This window comes from Eurosta solidaginis, chromosome 4, assembly GCF_040869045.1.
Source record: "Eurosta solidaginis isolate ZX-2024a chromosome 4, ASM4086904v1, whole genome shotgun sequence".
Classification (NCBI taxonomy): domain Eukaryota; kingdom Metazoa; phylum Arthropoda; class Insecta; order Diptera; family Tephritidae; genus Eurosta; species Eurosta solidaginis.
In genome coordinates, this window is record NC_090322.1 from 70,479,313 (window position 1) to 70,501,598 (window position 22,286).

The 22,286-nt window shown below is 41.0% G+C and overlaps 1 protein-coding gene across 1 annotated transcript in view; it reads right to left on the minus strand.

Annotated features, from left to right (window-relative positions):
• Positions 1-470: 470 nt before the first annotated feature.
• LOC137249942 (zinc finger CCCH domain-containing protein 18) overlaps positions 471-22,286 on the minus strand; it is a 91,868-nt gene continuing 70,052 nt past the window's right edge. Inside the window, exon 7 of the mRNA XM_067782038.1 lies at positions 471-835. Within this exon, the coding sequence (XP_067638139.1) occupies positions 636-835 (200 nt within the window). The 3' untranslated portion in view covers positions 471-635. The remainder of the gene's footprint in view (positions 836-22,286) is intronic.

A 22,286-nucleotide genomic window follows, 5' to 3' on the forward strand; every position in this document is an offset into this window, starting at 1 on the left:
TAAATTGTACTACTTAGCGCGTCATCAATAACTCACAGTTTGACAGCAGATTATTCTCAATGAAGAACAATAATTATAAGAAATGATAATTACCGTTATATACTGTGGACATTTTAAAAACAAACTGCATTCAAATTTCAAAAAAAAAAAAAAAAAAATGACGAAAATTTTTACTTTTTTGCGCCTAAACCAAGCAAAAATGCCACTGTGCGGCGGCCACAAATGACTATCTGACGTTATTTTTCCATTAAAAAAATTCGAGAAATTTTTAATAAACACACTAAGGTATACTTATTGAGCTATTGCTATGAATTTGCTCAAAATTCTTCGATTTTTATTTCAAAATAAACCCCTAATATGTAACTTTTTTTTATCTAAGTTGAATTTAATTTTAACATTAAATTTCAAATGGAGCAGCTTTTTAAAAATGAAAATGCCTCACTGCTTAATTTCTTCTCTGTACCATGATATTCTAAACTACGTTTATTTATTCAGACACTTTATGTATAGTCTGGAACTGGCCATTCCATTTGTTATGACAAATACACTTTTATATATATTAAAACAGAATAATGTTATGTGTGTGTCTTTATCAACTAATTTCTTAATAACATTGCATTGACCACTTAATATAATCAGTTAAGTTTTGATCTCTTTTTTGCAATAGCATCCTCTACCGCACGTAATTGTTTTAGCAATTCTTCACGCCGAGATTTTTTCATATCCTTGTCAGAGTTTATTGAATGTGTTGGTGACGAAGCAAGAGCCGAAACGCCCACTGTTGGCTGTTTCTTAATTTCAATAGATATTGGTGATCTCTTTTTTGCGGGTTCCGCTGAAACAGAAAAAATCATTTATTGTGACATTTAGTTAGGTACAGGTACTCAAGTTTGTTTAGTAAAATAATATTAAAAACTGCGATGGGTCAAAGGTCCATTTATAGCGATGGAGATACTCATGGAGATGTCTCCTTATGCCCTTTACATCTTAACCCAATAAAAACGATATGCGAAAGTTTGCTGTTAAAAATGAATCATGTACATACATAAAATTTTTATGAAAGCAACCGAAATCGAATTTACTACGTAAAAACTAACTCCATTTCCATTTTTTGTTCTGCGTTCATTTCGGTTTGACATTTTCACACGTTTTACATTGTCGCAACGCAAGTTTATTTCGTTTATGGCAACAACCGTCGTTGGTTTTCGTAAGTTGAAAAAACTTCGTGCGTTTTTATTATGCTGAATTGTGAGGAAATACGGCACCTGAGAACACAGCCGTATGAAGCAAAAAAGCACAAGGAGGTCCTAAGTAATATCCACAACAATTTGTTTATCTTGCAGACTTGACTAAGACAGATAAAATAAGCTTTACTGCTTTGTGTTCATTTCGTAGAAAAGGTGCACGGAGGGCAGGCATACTTCCACAGGATTGAGTGTAAAAGTGCAAGTATGGGCACTTTCAACTGCCAAATGAGATAACTTTCGACTTTGAGATAATCCCGACGGTTTTGGGGGAGTGTTATCGATGTTAGTGGTCCTTTGCAGGATACAGATCCTGTACGTTCCGGTAACAAGCACCATTAAGGTACTAGCCCGACCATCTGGGAACGGAATAAACACGTTGAACGAGTGTAGCGCAAAAATTGTATGCTCAGTTATTTGACGTAAAATCCCAACCGTTGAGTTAATCAAAAATACTTATTTAAACGAAATCTATATAAATGAATGGCGGCCACCGTGGTGTGATGGTAGCGTGCTCCGCCTATCACACCGTATGCCCTGGGTTCAACTCCCGGGCAAAGCAACATCAAAATTTTAGAAATAAGATTTTTCAATTAGAAGACAATGTCAGTGTCTGGCAAGCGCTCCGATTGTATTTCTGCCATGAAAAGCTCTCAGTGAAAACTCATCTGCCTTGCAGATGCCGTTCGGAGTCGGCATAAAACATGTAGGTCCCGTCCGGCTAATTTGTAGGGAAAAATCAAGAGGAGCACGACGCAAATTGGAAGAGAAGCTCGGCCTTAGATCTCTTCGGAGGTTATCGCGCCTTACATTTATTTATTTTTATATAAATGAACATGTTTCGGTCTGCCAATTTTCGTCGTGAAGTTTTGGTACAATAATGAATACATTCAGCCTTATTGTAAACTTCATGTGAATAAAACAATCCCATCAATTTTTTATTTCCCATGAACAAAAAATTCGTATCGTTAATTTCATGTGAATCAATCCTTATATTCGAATTTCGAATATGCTATTGTGAACATCACTCATGTTTTGTTTACAAATTTTTGCAGAAAAAATTGCTGTTGTGTAGTCAAACATTTTTATTTTTGCGTTAAATATTAAAATTGTAATGATTAGTGCTTACTTGCGCCTTTGTTTAATTGAAGAAGAAACTAATACCAGTCAGCAATTGGCTGAACGAGTGTCCAGGAGGATATTACGCGACAAGTGTAATCCCCTTGAATTACCCAATGCAAGGTAAACATGCAAATAATTATACTCGTAAACCAAATAAATAATCGCGTTTTAACTATTTATACATAGCTTTCACCAATTGTATAGAATAAATAAGCCGGCGTTCAAATATTTGTTGGATGTATTGCACTGTGGTCTGCCAGTGGCACGTAAACGTTTTGCAATAGACACAGTCGTAAAGCTTTCAGCTGCTCTAAGATTTTTTGGTGAAGGAGCATACCAAAAAGGAGTAGGGAGGAAAGTGGATGTTGGCTTATCGCAGTCAAGTTTTAGCCACGTCTTGTCTGAAGTATTTAATGTTTTTGAGGAGTGCCTTTGCAATTAGTGGATAAAATGGCCTACTAAAGACGAAATGCGTCAAACTGCTTTGGATTTTCATAAACAATTTAATATCCCAGGCATTATTGGCTGCATAGATGGCACACACGTTAGAATTATAGGCCCTAGGAATAATAAACACTTATATTATAACAGAAAGGGTTAATATAGTATGAATGTTTTGCTGGTAGATTGGTAAAATTTGTGTATGCTTTTACGCATGTTAATAATTTTATCTGCAGGTATGTGATAACAAAATGGCAATAAGATACGTCGATGCTACACACGCTGGAGCCTGCTATGACTCATTAATTTGGAATACAAGTGAACTGAGGGTTTCAATGGAGCAGGATTACTTGCTAGGCACTAGACATGTTTGGCTGCTAGGTAAAATTTTAATGAAATCTGTAAGTCCCTGTAGAGGCACCCTGTACCTCTATGTTTTGAGTTTCACATCGTTGCATTCCTGCATTTCTGCAATGTCATTTTATACCAAAACGAAAGACAAGTTTGCCGGCTCGCACATAGCACAAATACATACATACTTTTGATAGACATTTTGGGAACGATTTCTTTTTGCATTATAACAACGAATCAGAGGCAAAATCATCATCGTCAAGAACAGCAGCCGACCAGCAAATACAATTTGGAAACTGCATAACCCTGCATACAATTTGGAACCTGCACTGCCCTGCATAACGTTGGAACTTGCATAACATTTGGAAATAAAAAACCATGTCATTGTAATAGTTCAGTTTAATAGTTTAATGTGACTTTCATAAAGTGTAATTGTTCATTGTTCAAATAAATCTTGTCTTAATGTTATACAAAAGCTCCTAACTTCAATAGCTCGTACGCCTCTACAGTCCCAAAATCAAATTTTGTTCATAGGCGACGCTGGATATCCACTGGAGCCTTGGTTGCTAACACCCCACAGATCAGCGGAAGAGGGCTCCAGAGAAATCAAATTTAATGAGGTTCATGCACGTGGACGTAACATTGTGGAAAGGACCAATGGCGTCTTAAAAAATAGATGGAGGTGTGTACTAGGAGCCAGGGAGCTACATTATTCGCCTAAGAAAGCACCTCAAATTACTAATGTCTGTTGCGCGTTGCACAATATATGCTTAAAGTATCGGTGCGATGACACACCTTTTATTTCAAATAGAGCTTCTCAACCGGAAATTTCTGAACACGTGCAGTTTGAAGAATCTAAATCGCATTCATCATACCTCAATGAGGCTAAGCGTATTAGAGCAAATATAGGCAATTGCCTTATGTAAATTTATGACAAAATGTTTTTATAATTGAATGTCACTCTTCAAAGAAATGTCTGATTTGTATTACTTCAAAAGCGGCTTTATTGCTAATCTTGCTTTACCAATTTGAAAAAATAAAGTACATAAAATTAATTTTTTTACAAAAACGTTCGAAATTTTGAACCTCGATTTGGCTGTTTATAAGTATGAGTTTACGGTCAACTTCAATTTTTCTGAGCCGTTCAATTTCCGAATTGTGGCGTTTTGTTTCCTTTAGTAAACTGTTTTGAATATTTTGAAAGTTTTCGAGGCCTTGGTTTAATTCCTTTAAGTGGCCTTCTATTTCAGTATAGTGATGACTCTGGATTTCCAAGCCCTTTCTGACGTTGTCATTCATTTCTTTTTGAACATCTAGTTCAATGTTTAATAGCTCCGAAGGGTTAATTTTTTTGCGAGTTTGCTGGCTGGTTTTTTGTGCAGGCAAAGCACTTTCCCTTTGCGTGTCACCGGCAGTTTCGGTGCTATTTTTGTCCAAGCTGTTGTCCCTGCAAACCTGTAAGCAATGGCTATATAAATTATGGCGCATTCCATAGCCACATTGCATTGATAGTCACATTTTTCCATTCGGAGATTGATTTTGATGGTGGGCCCATGCTATTGAGGGAATTGTTCAATTTCTTCCAAAAAGCCAGAACTTTATCTTTATTTTTTTTTTTTGGAAGCCATTTCCTATTTCAAGATTTTCGGCCATAGTGCTTACAAAGAAAGTCAACTGAGTTTTGTTTATAGACCTAATGTGATATAAAATAATTCTTAAGCCGGAGTCATTGGTGCCGTATGTCGTATCGCTGTATCCGTATCCCTAACGTAATCAGCTGTTTATCGTTACGAAGGTAAACCAAAACCCAATTGGTTGGCTACGATACGGTTACGACCTTAGCGGCACCAATAATCGATTGCATTGATTCTCATAAGGTTGGTCGAATCAGCTGTTATAAGGTTACCGATACGGTTACGTATAAAGCACCAATGTCTCCAGCTTTAACTAAGTTTAATAAGCAATAAACAATCCTTACATTTTATCGAGTGTTGTTCCCCACTTTCAGTTTTGCGAACAAATTCTATACATTCACGTGGAAAAAAATTTGTTGACGGTTAGGGTAATTTTTCGAAAATGGGAAATTTTTAACATGTGAAGTTCACAACGAGAACAGAACAAATGTGGGAATTTTTCCATTGGGAATTGCATTCACGCGAAGTTTACAATAAGGCTGATTATTGTTTTATTTTTATGCCCATTATTGTACCAAAACGTTTTGGTTTAATAGCGCATTTTGAACAAAGTGTATACAGTGAGCCAAAGACTGACAATATCGTACGTAACGCGTGCATTAACGGAAGTGTATATGTCTGTAAATTGGTTCGCGTAACACTTGCGCTGTTCTTGTTGTAGCGATAAGGAAACTCCCCGAAGGTTTCCTGATTTAGTTCGTAATTTATCTGAGTGTTTAAGACGTTTAGCGCGGTTGTAGTGCTATGTGAAGATTTGCCGTGAAATGAGGGAGCAGGAAGGTTTCCAATGTCTTTGCTACTGGCGAAAGAAGTGATATCGGTCGATATGACTCGCCTTCGTTAGCTGTCATTTTCCATTGTTCGGGAATGACAAAGGACTTCAATGACACGTTGAAAACGGGCGTTAGGTACTTTATTCCCTTAGCGCCAAGGTTTTCAAGCATTGTCATGGCTTTTCCGCTTGAGTCTATTGATTTAGAAGGTTTGGTCTTTTTGATGGCTTCTTCAACCTCTGTGTAGTAATGGGTTACACGTCGTGTTTGTGTTTATGTGCTCGTCTGTTTGCACCACATCTGGCCTTGTTCACTGAAGGATGCATTACAAATTGTCGGCAGAAAGCGCTGTTGTAGTTGTAGTTGTATTAACAGTGCTTCGCCCCACTCAATGGGCACGACCACTCACAAATTGTCATCAAGATCCTCTAACGGGAGTCCAACGAAACTGGCTTTTTCAACAGGGGCGGTCCATAGGGAGATGGGTGTTAGAGGCGTAGGTTCCATATTACAAAAGATGATTGGTGTCATGTGGGGACACATCGCATGCAGGATATACATTAAGTATATCGGGATTGATTCTGGACAAGTAAGAGTTTAACCTGTTACAGTATCCAGAACGAAGTTGGGACAGGGTGACTCGTGTTTCCCTTAGTAGTGTGCTTTCTTCTTCTGCAAGGGTGGGATATTGCATATTAATAACGGGGTTCACCGAGCGCGTCCTGAAAAAGGCATTTACCGATTCTGTATTGTTACAGTCTGACAACCTCAAACACAAACTCCGAACACCGATGAGCAATTGGCGTGCCTATGGCAGTTGCGCGCTCGGAACAAACGAAGACACATCGCTCTTAACATTAGTCATATTAATTTCTACAAACATTTACTTTTCCTATTACTAATTCACTTTTTGCATTAAATGAATTAAATACTTTAATATAAACTAAGTGTTGCTCTTTTTATTAATCTAATCGTGTTTCAAGTCAGAAGCGGGCTGAATTCACAACATAAAACATTATATGTGACAATACGTGCGGGTTGAAGTGATTGTGCGTGTCGGTATAACACGTTGACAAAAATCGCTGTCTCGGTAAATGCAATGCGCAATTGTTTATGTGCGGTCCGGTAAAAAGAAAAATATACATATAATATTTGTGAATACGAATGTACATGCGCAATACATATAATTGAATCGCTTGAAAAGACAATCGCTCTTGTTCAAATGTGCTTGGTAAAGCATGTGCTGATACATATGTACATATATGTGCACGGATAAAACGCGCGGTAAAGCAAGGCAAGTCAGGCAAGCTATGTGTAGCGCATTCGAAAAAGTTTTTGAAAAAATCGTGCGTATAAATGAGCGCGAATATATTGCATTTGTAGATACGGGTAGTCATTGCACGTTAATACGAAAAACAGCTGCATATAAAACGAGAACCGTGTATTTTGAAAATAAGTGGTATTTGTGGCGGTGAACGATTCGCGAAAGAAAAATCAGAAATTGACATCCAAATGGATAACGTATATAGAAAGATACAAGCGTATATCGTTGATGACGATTTGTTAAGTCATGAGTTGTTAATCGGGCAAAGCGTATTTCATGATTTAAGCTTTACGGTCAATAATGGAGTGGAAAAGTTCGTGGCTACTAATGATAATGAAAATAAAAGTGTTGTTTACAAAGAAATTGGGAAACGTCCAATCAGTAACACCGAAATCGCTTTCGGTATAAGTGTATTTCATGATTTAAGCTTTAGGGTCAATAATGGAGTGGCAAAGTTCGTGGCTACTAATGAAAATGAAAATAAAAGTGTAGTTTACAAAGAAATTGGGAAACGTCCAATCAGTAACACCGAAATCGCTTTCGGTATAAGTGATGTAGAAACACAGAACAAATTCGTGGCATTGATAAATGAATTTCGGTACATATTCGCGTGTGGCTTGGACGAAATCGGTAACACTAACGCAATCGAGATGAAAATTGCATTAACTATAAACGAACGTATAACACAAAAACCGTATCGCGTGCCGGAACCAAAACGTGCCGTAGTAGCAAAAATGATCCGCGAATTAATTGAAAATCATATCGTGCAAAAATCGGAATCGGAATACGCAGCCCAATTACGCTCAAAAAAATGGTCAAGACAGACTTTACATCGACTTTCGAAAAGTGAACCAATATATAAAGAAAGACATTTTTCCAATGCCGAATATCGAAGAAACTTTGCACGACGCCAAACGGTATCAAATTTTTTGTGCATTGGATTTAAATAGCGGTTACTACCAAGTACCAATCGCGGAGGATTGCCGAAAATACACCGCGTTTGCAACGACGGAAGGACTCTATGAGTTTAAACGTATGCCGTTCGGGTTAAAAAACGCGCCCGCGGTTGATGGCGAAAGTTAAACAAAAAACAGAACCGGGCGGCATGATCCATTATATGGATGATATTTTGGTTCCTTGCATGACATTTAACGACATTATTCCGAAATTAAAACGCGTTTTTACAGCCCTACTAGAGTTGTCATTAACACTTAACACCGATAAATGCGTTTTCTTACGGGAGACAATAGAGTTTTTGGGTCACCAGTTAATACCTGAAGGCATCACTCCTGGTAAGTTAAAAACTTTAGCCATTCATAATTTTAAAATACCAACAAACCTCACGGAAGTTAGAGAATTATTGGGGCTCAGCGGATACTTTCGAAAATTCGTTCCTCGTTACGCCATATTACCAGAGCCGTTACGATTACTATTGCGCAAAAATCAACCGTTTATTTTGGGGAGGAACAAAACGAAGCATTTGATAAGTTAAAACTAGCATTAACATCGCAGCCTGTTATAGCTGCATATCGTTTAGAAGCCGATCATGAACTTCATACCGACGTCAGTTCTGTTTGAGTAGCTGGCGTATTGCTACAACGCACAGTGTTTCGTGTAGAACAAGCTAGCTGGACAAAAACAAAGTTCTTATTCCAAGAAAAGTGTAATGAGAAATGAAAGAAAACAAACAAAATAACAGGATTTCTGTTTTTTTTTTGATATTTTTGCTCATATATATTGAGTAATTGAAGTAAGAAGGCAAGAGTGACCGTAAAATGCATTGACTAATTTGCAAAATTCTTGTTGAATATTAATCTTCATATTTCTTTTAAGTGAACACTTTTATATAATTTTTTTGATGCATTCTAAGCCCGAAGGTAAGTAAAATTTTTTAATAGTAATTCTTTCGCAATTAGAGTATTTTCAATATATTTAACATTCCGTTATTAATAAGAAAAGGTATTTTTTCTCTATATTTTTAACTTTAGGGACAAAAAGTTACATACATCCGCGGACATCCGGGCTAAATTGTACATATGTTATAGTCGGAAGTATTCTCTAAAAACCATTGCGAATTCTCTGCACATCTATTTTAAATTTTTTTTTTTTTTTGTAGATTTTGTTATCTCCACATATAAAATAGGATGTATGTACGTACCAGCTCCGACGAGATATTTGAACCTTTAAAGCTGATCTACAAACGGCAAATCCAATTCCCGGGTACAGGGAACAAACACGTAGCCATAAAACATACAAAAATAAACGCGCAAGGTCAACCAGAGCACACCAAAAGCAAAAAGGCGAAGATCACTGACTTCAACCTGCCACAACCTACCGCACCAGTCACAAAGGCATAAAAACAGGTACATACAAAACAATCCCAATGCAGGTATAACCACACAGGAACGCTACACAAAACAACCCCATTTGGTAGCATCTACGCCAATACCTGAATGTAATATAAATACTGCACAACTGATAACAAATCAGAACGATCAACGACACTTAAGATGGCAGCACAACAATCATCAGCTATTCACCCTGTCGGAAAATCAACAACACAAAGCAGTTTAGTTATAACCGTACCAAGAACGGAGTTTTTTGACATTTGGGTTCAACATTCGAAGGAAACCAGATATAAAGAATTATTGAGTTTTGTTGTACTTAAGTACGATTTAAGCGAAGCAGCCGAGTATTCGATAAAAAGTTTAAGCTTACAAATATCGGCATATTCGTCGAAGCTGGATCAAAAGTGGAACACTTCTGGAAGACATAAGGAGCGATTTTTGAATAAAAACTCGGAGTGGCTTTCGAGTCCAGATTTCACATTTACAATAACGGTGGATTCAAAGTTGCCATCAGACCAACCAACCACTTCTTCAGGTAACCCCGACCCCGGAAAACGAAAGAAGGACTTTGTTAGCTGCAGTGAAAAAACCAAACGGCGTCGAGTGGATGACCTCTTGCAATCTAGAAGTCCTGGTGAGTTACTTTATGCGGCAGAAGTATCAACGCGTATGTCCGGCAACAGAAATGTTGCTAACATTATAAAAAAAATCACAGGAAACCACTCAAATATCCGGCAAAAAGATGACATATGAGCCAGATGCAAGATAATTGAGCAATGTAGAAGCTTTAGCATACTACGTAGATAGCAAGTCGACGACTCATGGGTACAAAACGACTTGGAAGTTGAGCATCAAGGCAGGCCATAAGGTTTATCCATCATTTTATAGTCTAAGAAAAGCTAAGGCAGAATGCTATCCAAATGAAATTGATATGGGTGAAACACGTGCGGAAATTAAAGTCCAGTCCGTATTAGATAAAACTGTCGAGCGTTTAGTTTTAGGAAATCAAGAAGTTTTTGTTAGTTTATTACCTACAAACTTGACGTATACTTTAAAAAGTGGGGTTGCGATGGAAGCTCTGGCCATAGCACATATAAGCAAAAGTTTACATGCAGTTCTGACACTGATGAGTTTTTGTTTATATTTTCTTTCGTTCCTCTTCAATTACAGGATGAAAAAGGTAACATTGTTTGGCAGAATCCTCGACCTTCTTCTACCAATTAAATTTATTTTTTCTAAAGAAACAAAAGATTTTATTCTTTTTGAAACGAACAAAGTTTTAGAGGAGATAAGTGCGTTGTTGCCAACAAAGTACATGCTCGAAGAATACAAAGTTTCCGTAAATCACAATATGCTTCTTACAATGATTGACAGAAAAGTTTGCAATGCTTTGACTGAAACTTCTTCCGCACAAAAGTGTTATATTTGTGGTGCCACTCCAAAAGATATGAATAATGAGTTACGGGACTTTACGCCTAACCTAGATAATCTTGGTTTTGGTTTGTCTACTCTCCATGCATGGATAAGATGTTTTGAATGCTCGCTTCACATAAGTTATCGCCTCGAAGTAAACAAATGGCAGCTTATGAATGAGGCAGATAAAGAGAGTGTAAAGCTACGTTCCAACGAAATCCAGAAAAAATTTAAAAGTGTACTTGGATTGATAGTAGATAAACCAAAACCAGGTTTCGGCAATACCGATGACGGCAACAATGCTCGTAGGTTGTTCGAAAATTCTGAGGCTAGTGCTGAGAATACGGGATTGGATGTAACGCTCATCAAAAGATTCGACACTCTCCTTCGCGCATTAGCATCTGCGTACAATATAAATATCCAAAGATTTGAAAAATTTGCGGTCGAGACTAAAAAACTATATATAGATCTCTATCCATGGTTTAATATGCCTGTTACAGTTCTTAAAATCTTAGTGCATAGTACTGATATTATAAAATCAGCAATTTTACCTATTGGTCAACTTTCTGAGGAAGCCCGTAACAAAGATTTGAGACGATTCAGGGACGATAACACACAAAAGCAGTCGCGTGAACCCACGAATAGAGATCTTATGAATATGTTGCTTATAATATCGGATCCTTTAGTCAACATTTTTTGGGAGATACCTAAGAAAAAATTTAAATGTCTAGCTTCAGAAGTCTTAAATTTACAGTCCCCCGATAATCTTGAGGAGTCAAAAAATACCCCAGTTGTTTCAAGCTTTCACAGTAGTGTTGTTGATGCTCATGACTATTCCACAAGTGACTCATAGAATGAAAGTGATGATAGCGAATAATAACATAATTATAAAAGATAACCTACCCTATAACTTTTTGTTGGATCAGGTTTTATTTAATTTAAATCTATTGTCTTTTCTACTTTGTATGATACTTTACTTTTAAGTTTTTGTAATAAGTAATTTTCACATAATTAATTTAATTATTTACATTGTTATTATTATTATTGTAATTCACTTTTACATTCCTGACTGGTACTATAAAATAATTTTGTAAAAATTGTAGTGCCAGGATAAATACTCAAATAAATAAAAAATATGTATGTACATATGTACAGTCACTCACATAAATAAGTAGAAACCCCTTTTTGGACAATTCTTACAATTTTCGCTTTCGCAAATTTATTTTAACTAATTTCCCATAAGAAAATGTGTCACGATCTATAACAAAAACTAAATTATATTTAAAAAATGTTTGAAAAATTCGACGAATTTTCATAAAAAATTTTAATTTTTTTCCGGAATTTTTAAAATTTTTTAGAGTATTGAGATTTGTAGTCCATTCAATTTAAGTACAATAAAGTAATATTCTTAAGTCCTTTAAATTTTTTTGGACCTATGTCACTTATTCACATGAGTTACTGTATATGAAATAAGCAAATGTATGCATATGAAGTAAAATTTTGAAAAAAAATTAAAAAAAGAAAATATGGCTGAAAAAATTACGTAGTTGTAATAAATGACTGCATATGAAACGGAAAATCTCATAAAATAATTTTGTCCAGCTAGCTTGTTCTACACGAAACACTGTGCAACGTAAGGGGAGGGATTGGAAACCCGTAATCTATTACAGTCGATCTACAACAGATGCTGAACGACGCTATCACAGCTATGAATTAGAATGCCTGACTGTCGTTGAGTCGTTGGAAAGGATGAGGTATTATATCCAGGGTAAATCGATAAAGGTTGTAACCGACTGTGGCGCTATTCGAACGGTAATGACCAAACGAGAATTAATTCCACACATTACTAGGTGGTGGCTCCGCATACAGGACTACAAAATCGTAGTCGAACATAGGGCGGGAAAGCTCATGAACCACGTTGACGCACTGAGTAGGTCTCCTGCCGAGCCTCCACACGAAGTGGAACCAGCATCACTACGAATTAACAAAATTAAATTCAGTTTGCAACTGCGAGATAGCAAGATAAAAGCAATTGTAGACGAGATGAATAAGCGAAACGTTACTAAAATGGATGGTTATCACCTTGATAAGGGGAGGCTTTATCGATTAGACAAAGATAGCTATGGGTTGTTCCAAAATCTGTACGCAACAAAATACTTTTCGAATCACACGATAAGGCAGGTCATCTGGGTGTTGACAAAATAAAACGAACTATGTGATTCCCTCGCATGAGAAGTTTTACAAAATCTTATATCAACTCCTGTGTGGACTGCGCATATAATAAAAAAACTAGTGACAAAAGGGAGAGGGTATATCATTATTCCGAAGTTGACCTGATCCCGTTCAAAACGATACACCTGAACCATTTAGGTCCGTCTACGGAACGAACACATCGTAGTCATCGTTGAGGCGTTCACTAAGTTCACGATTATTCGTGCTGTCAAAAGCACCGCAACGAAGCATGTCATAGATGTACTTAACGACGTATTTAGCTACTTTGGAACGCAAGGTAGAATGATCACAACAGACAGAGGCACGGCCTTTACTTCTAAAGTATTCAAAAAATTGTGTGTCGACAATGATATAACGCATATACTTAACGCTGTCCGTACCCCGAGGGCTAATGGACATCCGAACGCGTGAACCGAACCTTAATATCCATGCCACGAACATCAACAACCAACGATGGGACGTAAATTTACTCTCTTTGCAGTGGTCCCTCAACACTATGACTACCGAAACCACGGGAAGAACGCCTCATGAATTATTGTTTAATTATCAACCGCGTGATACGCTACCGAACAAAGCCATCCTCACATTACAGTCCGACGAAGGATCACACACCACAGATATCGAATCTATACGCAAAGTTGCGGCCGAAAAAATCACCACGCAACGAGAAAAGGCAAAACAACGATTCGACCACAAAGATACTAAACCGACGATATATAAAGAATGTGACATTGTACTAGCCGAAAGCAAAGTCAGTAGTACTGGCGAACCATGAAAGCTAGAGCCCCGATTTAAGGGACCCTTTGTTGTTACTAAAGTTCTCGGCAACGATCGCTACGTTATCGAAGATCTTCCTGGTTCACGACGTACTCAGAAGCACTACTCTACTGTATTTTCATCCGACAAGCTAAAGTTATTTAATTATACGCTTCCTGATGACGACGATGATAGCCCGAGTAATACGGGCGATGACGACATCTGATGAGATGCAGGATAGGCCGAGTTGTTACGGTCTGGCAACCTCAAAGACAAACTCCGAACACCGATGAGCAATTGGCGTGGCTATGGCAGTTACGCGCTCAGAACAAACGAAGACACATCGCTCTTAACATTCGTCATATTAATTTCTAAAAAAAACATTTACTTTTCCTATTACTAATTAACTTTCTGCATTAAATGAATTAAATACTTTCATATAAACTAAGTGTTGCTCTTTTTATTAATCTAATCGTGTTTCAGTATGGATTTGGCTAATGGCCTGCGTATGCTTTCCTGGATTAAATGGCAGTGTTGGAGATGTTCCCTTAATCCCCGTGGAGGCGGTGCTAGGATGTCCTGGCTTGTGACAATTAAGCAAGAACTGTTTGTTCAGCATTTCATTGTGCTCTTTAATATTAAGCTCTTTGGCCTCACTATGTAGATGGTGTTCGGGAGTCATAAGGAGACATCCGGTGGCAGTTCTGATTGCAGCATTTTGTAAGGCCTGTAGCCATTTCCAGTGTGTATTTTTAAGACCAGGCGACCAGACTGGTGACGCGTAGCTCATGAGCGGCCGCCCAATTGCTTTGTACGGGGTTAGCAGCGTTTCTTTATCTTTTCCCCCATGTGCTTCCGGCAAACGGCTTGAGGATTTTGTTGCGACTTTGTACTTTAGAAAGAATCTCGGTGCCACGAGCCTTGCAGGTTAGAGTATTATCGAACGTTACCCTAGGATCTGTGAGAGACTGACAGTCGGTAGTGTGACACCATCGACGTGTACGTCCAATATTTGCTACATCTGTTCCTTCCACGTCGTAAACAGGGTGGCCTTGGATTTTGTCGGCGATAATGCCAAGTTGCGCGAGGTGAAGAAACCGGAAAGATCGGGAGATAGCTGTTTATTTTAGAAACTAGTTCATCAAATAAGGGCCAGGTCCTGTAGCCATAATCGTTCAGTCGTCAGCATAGGAAATGATTGTGACTCCTTCTGGTGGGGAAGGGAGTTTTGATATGTAAAAATTAAACAGAAGCGGGGATAGGACACCACCCTGTGGAACCCCCCGTTTAATTTTTCTAGGTTTTGTAATTCCATTCCTAAATTCAACGGACGCCTGCCGACCACACAGGTAATTAGCGGTCCATATTTTTAGACAAGCAGGAAGGTGTGAACTTTCTATGTCTTGGAGTAGTGTGCCGTGGTTGACTGTGTCAAAAGCTTTTGACAGGTCATGTGCCACAAGCACCGTCCTATGATGGGGTTTTTGCTGATTTAACCCGTAAGTAATCTGAGTGTTAGTGGCATTTTACGGAAGCCATGTTGGTGCGAGGCTAGGCGAAGATTTGCCGTGAAATGAGGGAGCAAAACGGTTTCCAATGTCTTTGCTACCGGCGAAAGGAGAGATATCGGTCGATAAGACTCGCCCTCGTTGGCAGATTTGCCATTTTCCATTTATCGGGAATGACGAAGGATCCCAGTGACAGGTTGAAAACATGTTAGGTATTTTATTCCCTCATCACTAAGATGTTTAAGCATTGGCATGACTATTCCGTCGGGGCCTATCGACTTGGAAGGCCTGGCCTTACGGATGGCTGCTTCAACCTCTGTGGGGGTGATGGTAATTGGTGGGAGGTGGTGTTTGTGTTTATGGGCTCGTCTGTTTGCACGACGTCTGGCTTTGTCTACAGAAGAATGCATTATAAACTTTCGGCAAAAACCGCTCGCGCATTTCTTCGAATCAGATAAAGTTTTATCACCGAAGGCTATAGAAACTTTATCATTGTGTTTGGTAGGATTAGACAAGGATTTGACGGTTGATCACAATTTACCAACACCCGCAGAGAGGTTGCAGTTCCTTAGATGCTCCTCCCTTTTGGTACGTTTATGTTCATTTACCAGCCGCATGATATCCAAATTAAGACTCCTAATAAGGGGTTCTCTAGGGTTGATGTGTCTCGCAAGGTCACGTTCTCTTGCTAAATTTGCCGCTTCGGCCGGGAAATGTGGTATGATTTCAGGTATCCTACCGGTCGGAACGGGAAGAGCAGCAAAGGATTGGTTTGTAAAGGATGTGTGATCTTCCCAATTGGTTTTTTTTAAATTAATGAAAGTCCGTTTTCAGAGGTGATAACATTGGAAGTTCGGTCAATTGAAATGAGTACGGGCAGGTGATCAGAAGCTAAAGTAAGGATCGGTTACCATTCAACGCAATTTATGAGCTCTGCACTGACGATTGAGATGTCAGGTGAGCTATGGCAATTACCTGCAATTCTGGTGGGGGCATCGCCGTTTATCGTGCAGAAAGTCGTATTGTCTATTTGCTCTACTAGCTGCCTGCCTCTGCTGTCGACTGGCAAGCTGGAATGCCAGAGATCGTGGTGAGCGTTGAAATCGCCAAAGACGGGTTTCGCCACAGAGTAGCGGTAACCACTTGGACAGCAGGTGGCAGGGGGAATATAGATGTTAATTATCTCTAGGTCAACATCGCCTCACCGGATAGTTATGCCTTGACTTTCTAAGGTAATATCCCTGCGGCTGATATTAGGTTGAAATAGACTATATTACACGGTGTGTTGAGTAATAAAGGCAAGGCCACCACCGGCAAAAAGCACTCGGGCATTTCTTCGACTCCGAAAAAGCTTTATCGCCGTGTTTTGTTGGATTAGACAAGGATTTGCTGGTTGACCACAGTTTACCAACTCCCCCTAGGTCACGTTCTCTTGCTAAGTCTGCAGCTTCAGCCGGGAAATGGGGTTTGATTTCAGGTATTCTACCGGAATAAAGCGTGCCGAAGCGATGACTTTTCTCTTCCCAAGGCCGTCGGTTCTATGTACCGGAGCGACTCGGGATTTTTCCCGACCAAGGACTGTCATTTCAGTGTAACCCCATTTAATTTGTTACGTCCCTCCCACAAATTGTCATCCTCCCAGCAGCTCCTTGCAGCGGGACTGCTCCATATTCTCTTGCATCGAACCCAATCCGGGTTTTGCTGCATCTGCCGGAAAAGGATCTTTTTAAATCTTTTGTGGCTCTTTGCTGTGCACGTCCTAGGACGTCCCTTAGCTACGCCTTAGCGCCCCACGCTACCTTCCAGCAGCCCCGCTGCTCAGCAAGTCACAACAAGTACCCGCTGTTGCTCGCGCCCCACGGCGCCACCAACACACACGGCTGCTCCCACTCATACCTACAATCTCCGTAGTAGAGTCGGGAGCAATGCCGAGCATCAGCCCCTGCCCCCGTCTTCTTCCCCCCTCTTTTCCGGCAGCAATTGTGTAGGTCAGGGAAACAGACTCTTAGTCCCTACCTCCCTTTGCACCGTTTCCCAGCACAGAATATATACGTTTGCGACATCCGCTCAATGCAGCTCCTGCCATGGACGGTGCCACTTTCCTAGATGTTCTGGTCTCCGGGACGGCAATCCCCCGACGGGTTCCATTGCGCCATGCTGCCGGGCCGCATACCCAAATAAACCGGGTACCCCAATGCCTACCCAAGGACGTTTATCCCCAGGGCGTCACTTACTCCCAGAGTGACGACGTCTCGCCCTATGCACTTCAGAATTCTGCAATTAAACTGCAATGGATTAACTGGGAAGATCACGAAGATAGTCGACTTCATGAAGCGGCACAACATCCGCATTGCTGCGACTCAAGAGACTAAAATCACAGCAAGATCTGCATTGCAGACCTATTCTGGGTATAATGTCCACAGAAAAGATCGCGAGAGCGGAAATGGAGGCGGCTTCGCGTTTATCATACACCACACTGTGCAATATCATATATTTGATCCCGACATCGACTGCAGGGACAGTGTCTTAGAACGTCAAGGATTATCTGTCCGGTCGGGCGATGCAAATCTAGAAATCATCAACATCTACATCCCTCCTGTCACCTGTTGCCCCAGTGGATACCGCCCTGATATCAGCGGCGTACTCACTGGAAACAATCGCATTATCTTAGGCGATTTCAATGCCCATCACGATCTATGGCATTCAAACTTGCGGGTGGACAGTAGGGGTGAGATGTTAGCGGATCAAATAGAAGAAACGACGTTCTGCACTATAAACGGAGACGCAGCCACACGTTTGGTAGCAAGCTGTCACAGTTCGCCGGATATTTCAATCGTGAGCGCAGAACTCGTAAACTGCGTCAACTGCCAGCCGAGGGTAACATTGGCATCCGACCACCTGCCTATACTTATTTCGTTCGAGCGTCCCGCCGACTTCATCGCCGCAGAAAAACGCACTTTTATTAACGTTAAGAAAGGAAAGTGGGACGAATACAAATCCTATACAGACAACCGCTATGCTGCCCTCTCTTTCCCAACTGATGCCCGCCAAGGGGAGCGTGCTTTCCGCAAGGTCATTGAATCCGCCTCGGCTCGTTTCATTCCCGCCGGTAGAATTCCCGAAACTCGGCCCCATTTCCCGGCGGAGGCCGCAAATTTAGCGAGAGAACGTGACCTTATAAGACAGCTCGATCCCGGCGACCCCCAAATAAGGGACATAAACCAACGCATCATATTGCTTGTTGATGAACACAAGCGGGCGAAATGGGAGGAGCATCTAAGCGGTTGTAACCTCTCTGCCGGTGTAGGTAAAATTTGGTCCACTGTAAAGTCCCTATCGAATCCGTCTAGGCACAATGACAAAGTTTCCATCGCCTTTGGCAACAAAGTGCTGTCGGATGCGAAAAAATGCGCCAGCGCTTTCTGCCGACAGCATATAATGCATTCTACGGTCGACAAAAATAGACAGAGGGCCAACAGACGCGCACGTATACATAAGTTCAGCGCGTCACCAATTACCATCACCGCCAAAGAGTTTGAGGATGCCATCGGTCATGCTAAACCATCCAAAGCAGTGGGCCCAGACGGCATGGCCATGCCGATGCTTAAAAGCCTAGAGAAAGAGGGTTACAAATATTTAGCACATGTCTTCAACCTGTCTCTTTCCACCTTTGTCATACCCGAAAATGGAAAATGGCCAAGGTGGTCCCGCTACTAAAGCCTGGGAAACCAGCTAACATAGGAGAGTCATATCGCCCGATATCTCTCCTATCGCCAGTAGCCAAGACGCTTGAAGCCATTTTGCTCCCCCACTTCGAAGCAAATTTGCAGCTAGCCTGTCGTCCGCATGGCTTTAGAAAACTCCATAGCACCACCACCGCGCTAAATGCCATTAGCACCCAGATAAATTGTGGTCTAAATCAGAAGCCCCACCATAGAACAGTACTCGTAGCGCTAGACCTATCAAAAGCTTTTGATGCGGTCAACCATGGCATGTTACTGCAAGACTTGGAAGGGTCTACCCTTCCCCCATGTCTTAAAAGGTGGACCGCAAATTATCTGGGTGGTCGGCAGGCATCGGTGCAATTCAGAAACGAAATATCAAAGCCAAGAAGAACTAAGCAAGGGGTGCCTCAGGGTGGTGTGCTGTCCCCACTTTTGTTTAATTTTTACATATCAAAACTACATTCGCCACCAGAAGGAGTTACTATCGTTTCTTACGCCGATGACTGCACAATAATGGCCACAGGCCCGGGCCCAAAAATCGATGAGCTTTGCAACAGAATAAACGGCTACCTCCCTGATCTCTCCAGTTTTTTCGCCTCGCGAAACCTGGCATTATCACCGACTAAATCATCCGCGACCCTATTTGCAACTTGGACGTCCCAAATGTCGACCATTTTGTACATCCACGTCGATGGCACTACGCTACCGACTGTGCTACACCCCAAAATCTTGGGTGTGACGTTTGATCAGGATCTACATTTTGGTGAGCACGCAGCCGCAATTGTTCCGAAAATCCAGAGCCGTAATAAAATCCTCAAATCCCTTGCTGGCAGTACTTGGGGAAAAGACAAAGAAACGCTCATTACCATATACAAAGCAATTGGCCAGCTATTTGCGTGTTACGCGTCCCCTATATGGTCGCCAAGCCTAAAAACTACTCACTGGAAGAAGCTACAGGCCTGCCAAAACACTACGCTCAGAACCGCCACGGGCTGTCTTCTTATGTCCCCAGAACACCATCTACATAATGAGGCGAGAACACTCCCCATCAAGGAGAGAAATGAGATGCTAACCAAACAGTTCCTGTTGAATACCCAGAAACCTGGGCATCCCAACGGACATCTGATTGATGAGCCAGCACCGCCTAGGGACTTAAGGAGTCATCTCCGTAAGCATTTTGAGGAAATACGGCACCTGAGAACTCAGCCGTATGAAGCAAAAAAACACAAGCAGGTCCTTGGTGAACTCCACAAACAGGCGTCGGACCTTTATGCCGGGAATTGCCCGGTGAATCCAGTACTCGGAGAACAGTACCCAAAACTTGCGGAAGAGGAACGCATACTCCCCAGGGAAACGCGAGTCACTCTGGCTCAACTTCGTTCTGGATACTGTAACAGGTTAAACTCTTACATATCCGACATACAAAATGTATGCCCCGCTTGCAATGTGTCCCCACATGACACCAACCATCTCTTTAATTGTAATGTGGAACCAACGCTTCTAACACCCCTTTCATTATGGTCCACCCCTGTCGAAACAGCAAGTTTCCTTGGACTCCCGTTAGAGGATATTGATAACAATTTGTGATCGGTCGCAGCTACAACAACAACAACAACAAGCGATGACTTTGCGGAACGCATGCTCGCCCTGCCGGTCATTAGTTGGAATGGTGAGAGTAGGAAAATATTGATTTGTGAAGGTTGTGTAGTCTTCACAGTTAGCTTTTTTTTGAAATTAATAAACGTTCGCTTTACAGAGGTGATAAAATTGGCTGGCCGCTGTATTGAAAGGAGTATTTGCAGGTGGTCAGATGCTTACGTAAGCATCGTCTGTCATTCCACGCAGCTTATTAGCCCTGCGCTGCGATGGAAATGTTTGGCGAGTTGTGACAGTTAACGGCGACTCGAGTGGGGTATCGCCGTTAATCATTCTGAAAATAATGATGTCTATTTGCTGTGCTAGCTGCCTGTCTCTGGGGTCGACGGGCATGCTAGAAAACCAGAGGTCGTGGTGTGCGTTGAAATCGCCAAGAATAAGACGGGTTTCGCCACTAAGTAGCGCACTGATATCAAGGCGATAGCAACTTGGACAGCAGGTGGCAGGAGGAATATAGATGTTAATTATTTCTAGGCCAACATCACCTGACTGGATAGTTATAATTTGACTTTATAAGGTTTTGTCCCTGCGAGTGATGTTGGATTAAAATATACTATATTACACGGTGTGATGTGTGATAAAGACAAGGCCTCCACCGTTACCCCTTGTGCGATCTTTCCTGTGAATGCTGTAGCCATCGTAAAGTTTATTGCTGAGCTTATTGGCGAAATTCAAAGCTTCAGCAACCCAATTGTCAACCTCACCTACGCGAGGTGAATCCTGTTACAAATATGAATATGTCATACACATATTAGCAGACGATCTCTGGCGGCCTCAAGTTCCTCATGAAATTAGTGAGTGGGCGGCCTAGAAGGTTCAATGTGTTCATATCAAATCGTTTTCGATATGGTCGGGCTAAAACCTTAATGGTGCTTGTTACCGGAAATATATCCGGCAATAGACCATCAGCAGTGATAACACACCTCAAAACCTTTATCCCTATATCAACAACACCTGAGCTTACATATTTTAGCTCACAAAACGGGAATCCGCAAAAAATCTGAGGTGTTCTGCTTAGAATTAAAACATAGTTCAGGCCTTTGAAGGCTTGGGACATCTTACTACGATCAACCAGCGACACAGTTAGTGACAGCTTTGCCATATCTCTCGTCCTCTCGGGAACAGCCGAAGTCTTAGTGATACATCCCTTTGGCACCTCCACCAGTAAATATCGAGAAAAATTATAAAGCATTTGTAAGAGAAATTATTGCGCTTTTAAACGATATGTGCGGATTTTTAATGAAAGCGATAAGGACATTCCCCGGAGGCCATGGGAAGCGTTATCGAGGCTGATGGTCCTATGTCGGATGCAGATCCGGTACGTTCCGGTAACAAGCACCATTACGGTACTAGCTCGACCACCTCGGGAACGATTTGGTATGACCACATGAAGCCTTCTAGGCCATACCACCCTCCCACCCCTAGATCCATGAGGAAATTGGGGTCGCCAGAGCCTCGGCTGTTAAAGAAACAGGATTCGCCACGGGTAGGTGAGGCTGACAATTGGGTTGGAGAAGCTATATATTGCGTTGGCTGAAGGGTTGCGCTACACAACCCCTTGAATTAATTTGGTATTTTAGTCGCCTCTTACGACAGGCATACCTACCGCGGGTATATTCTAAGCCCGCTAACCCGTGGGGTGGCGTCTCTTTGTCTTTATCCCAAGAGCTGCCGGCAAGAGATTTGAGGATTTTATTGC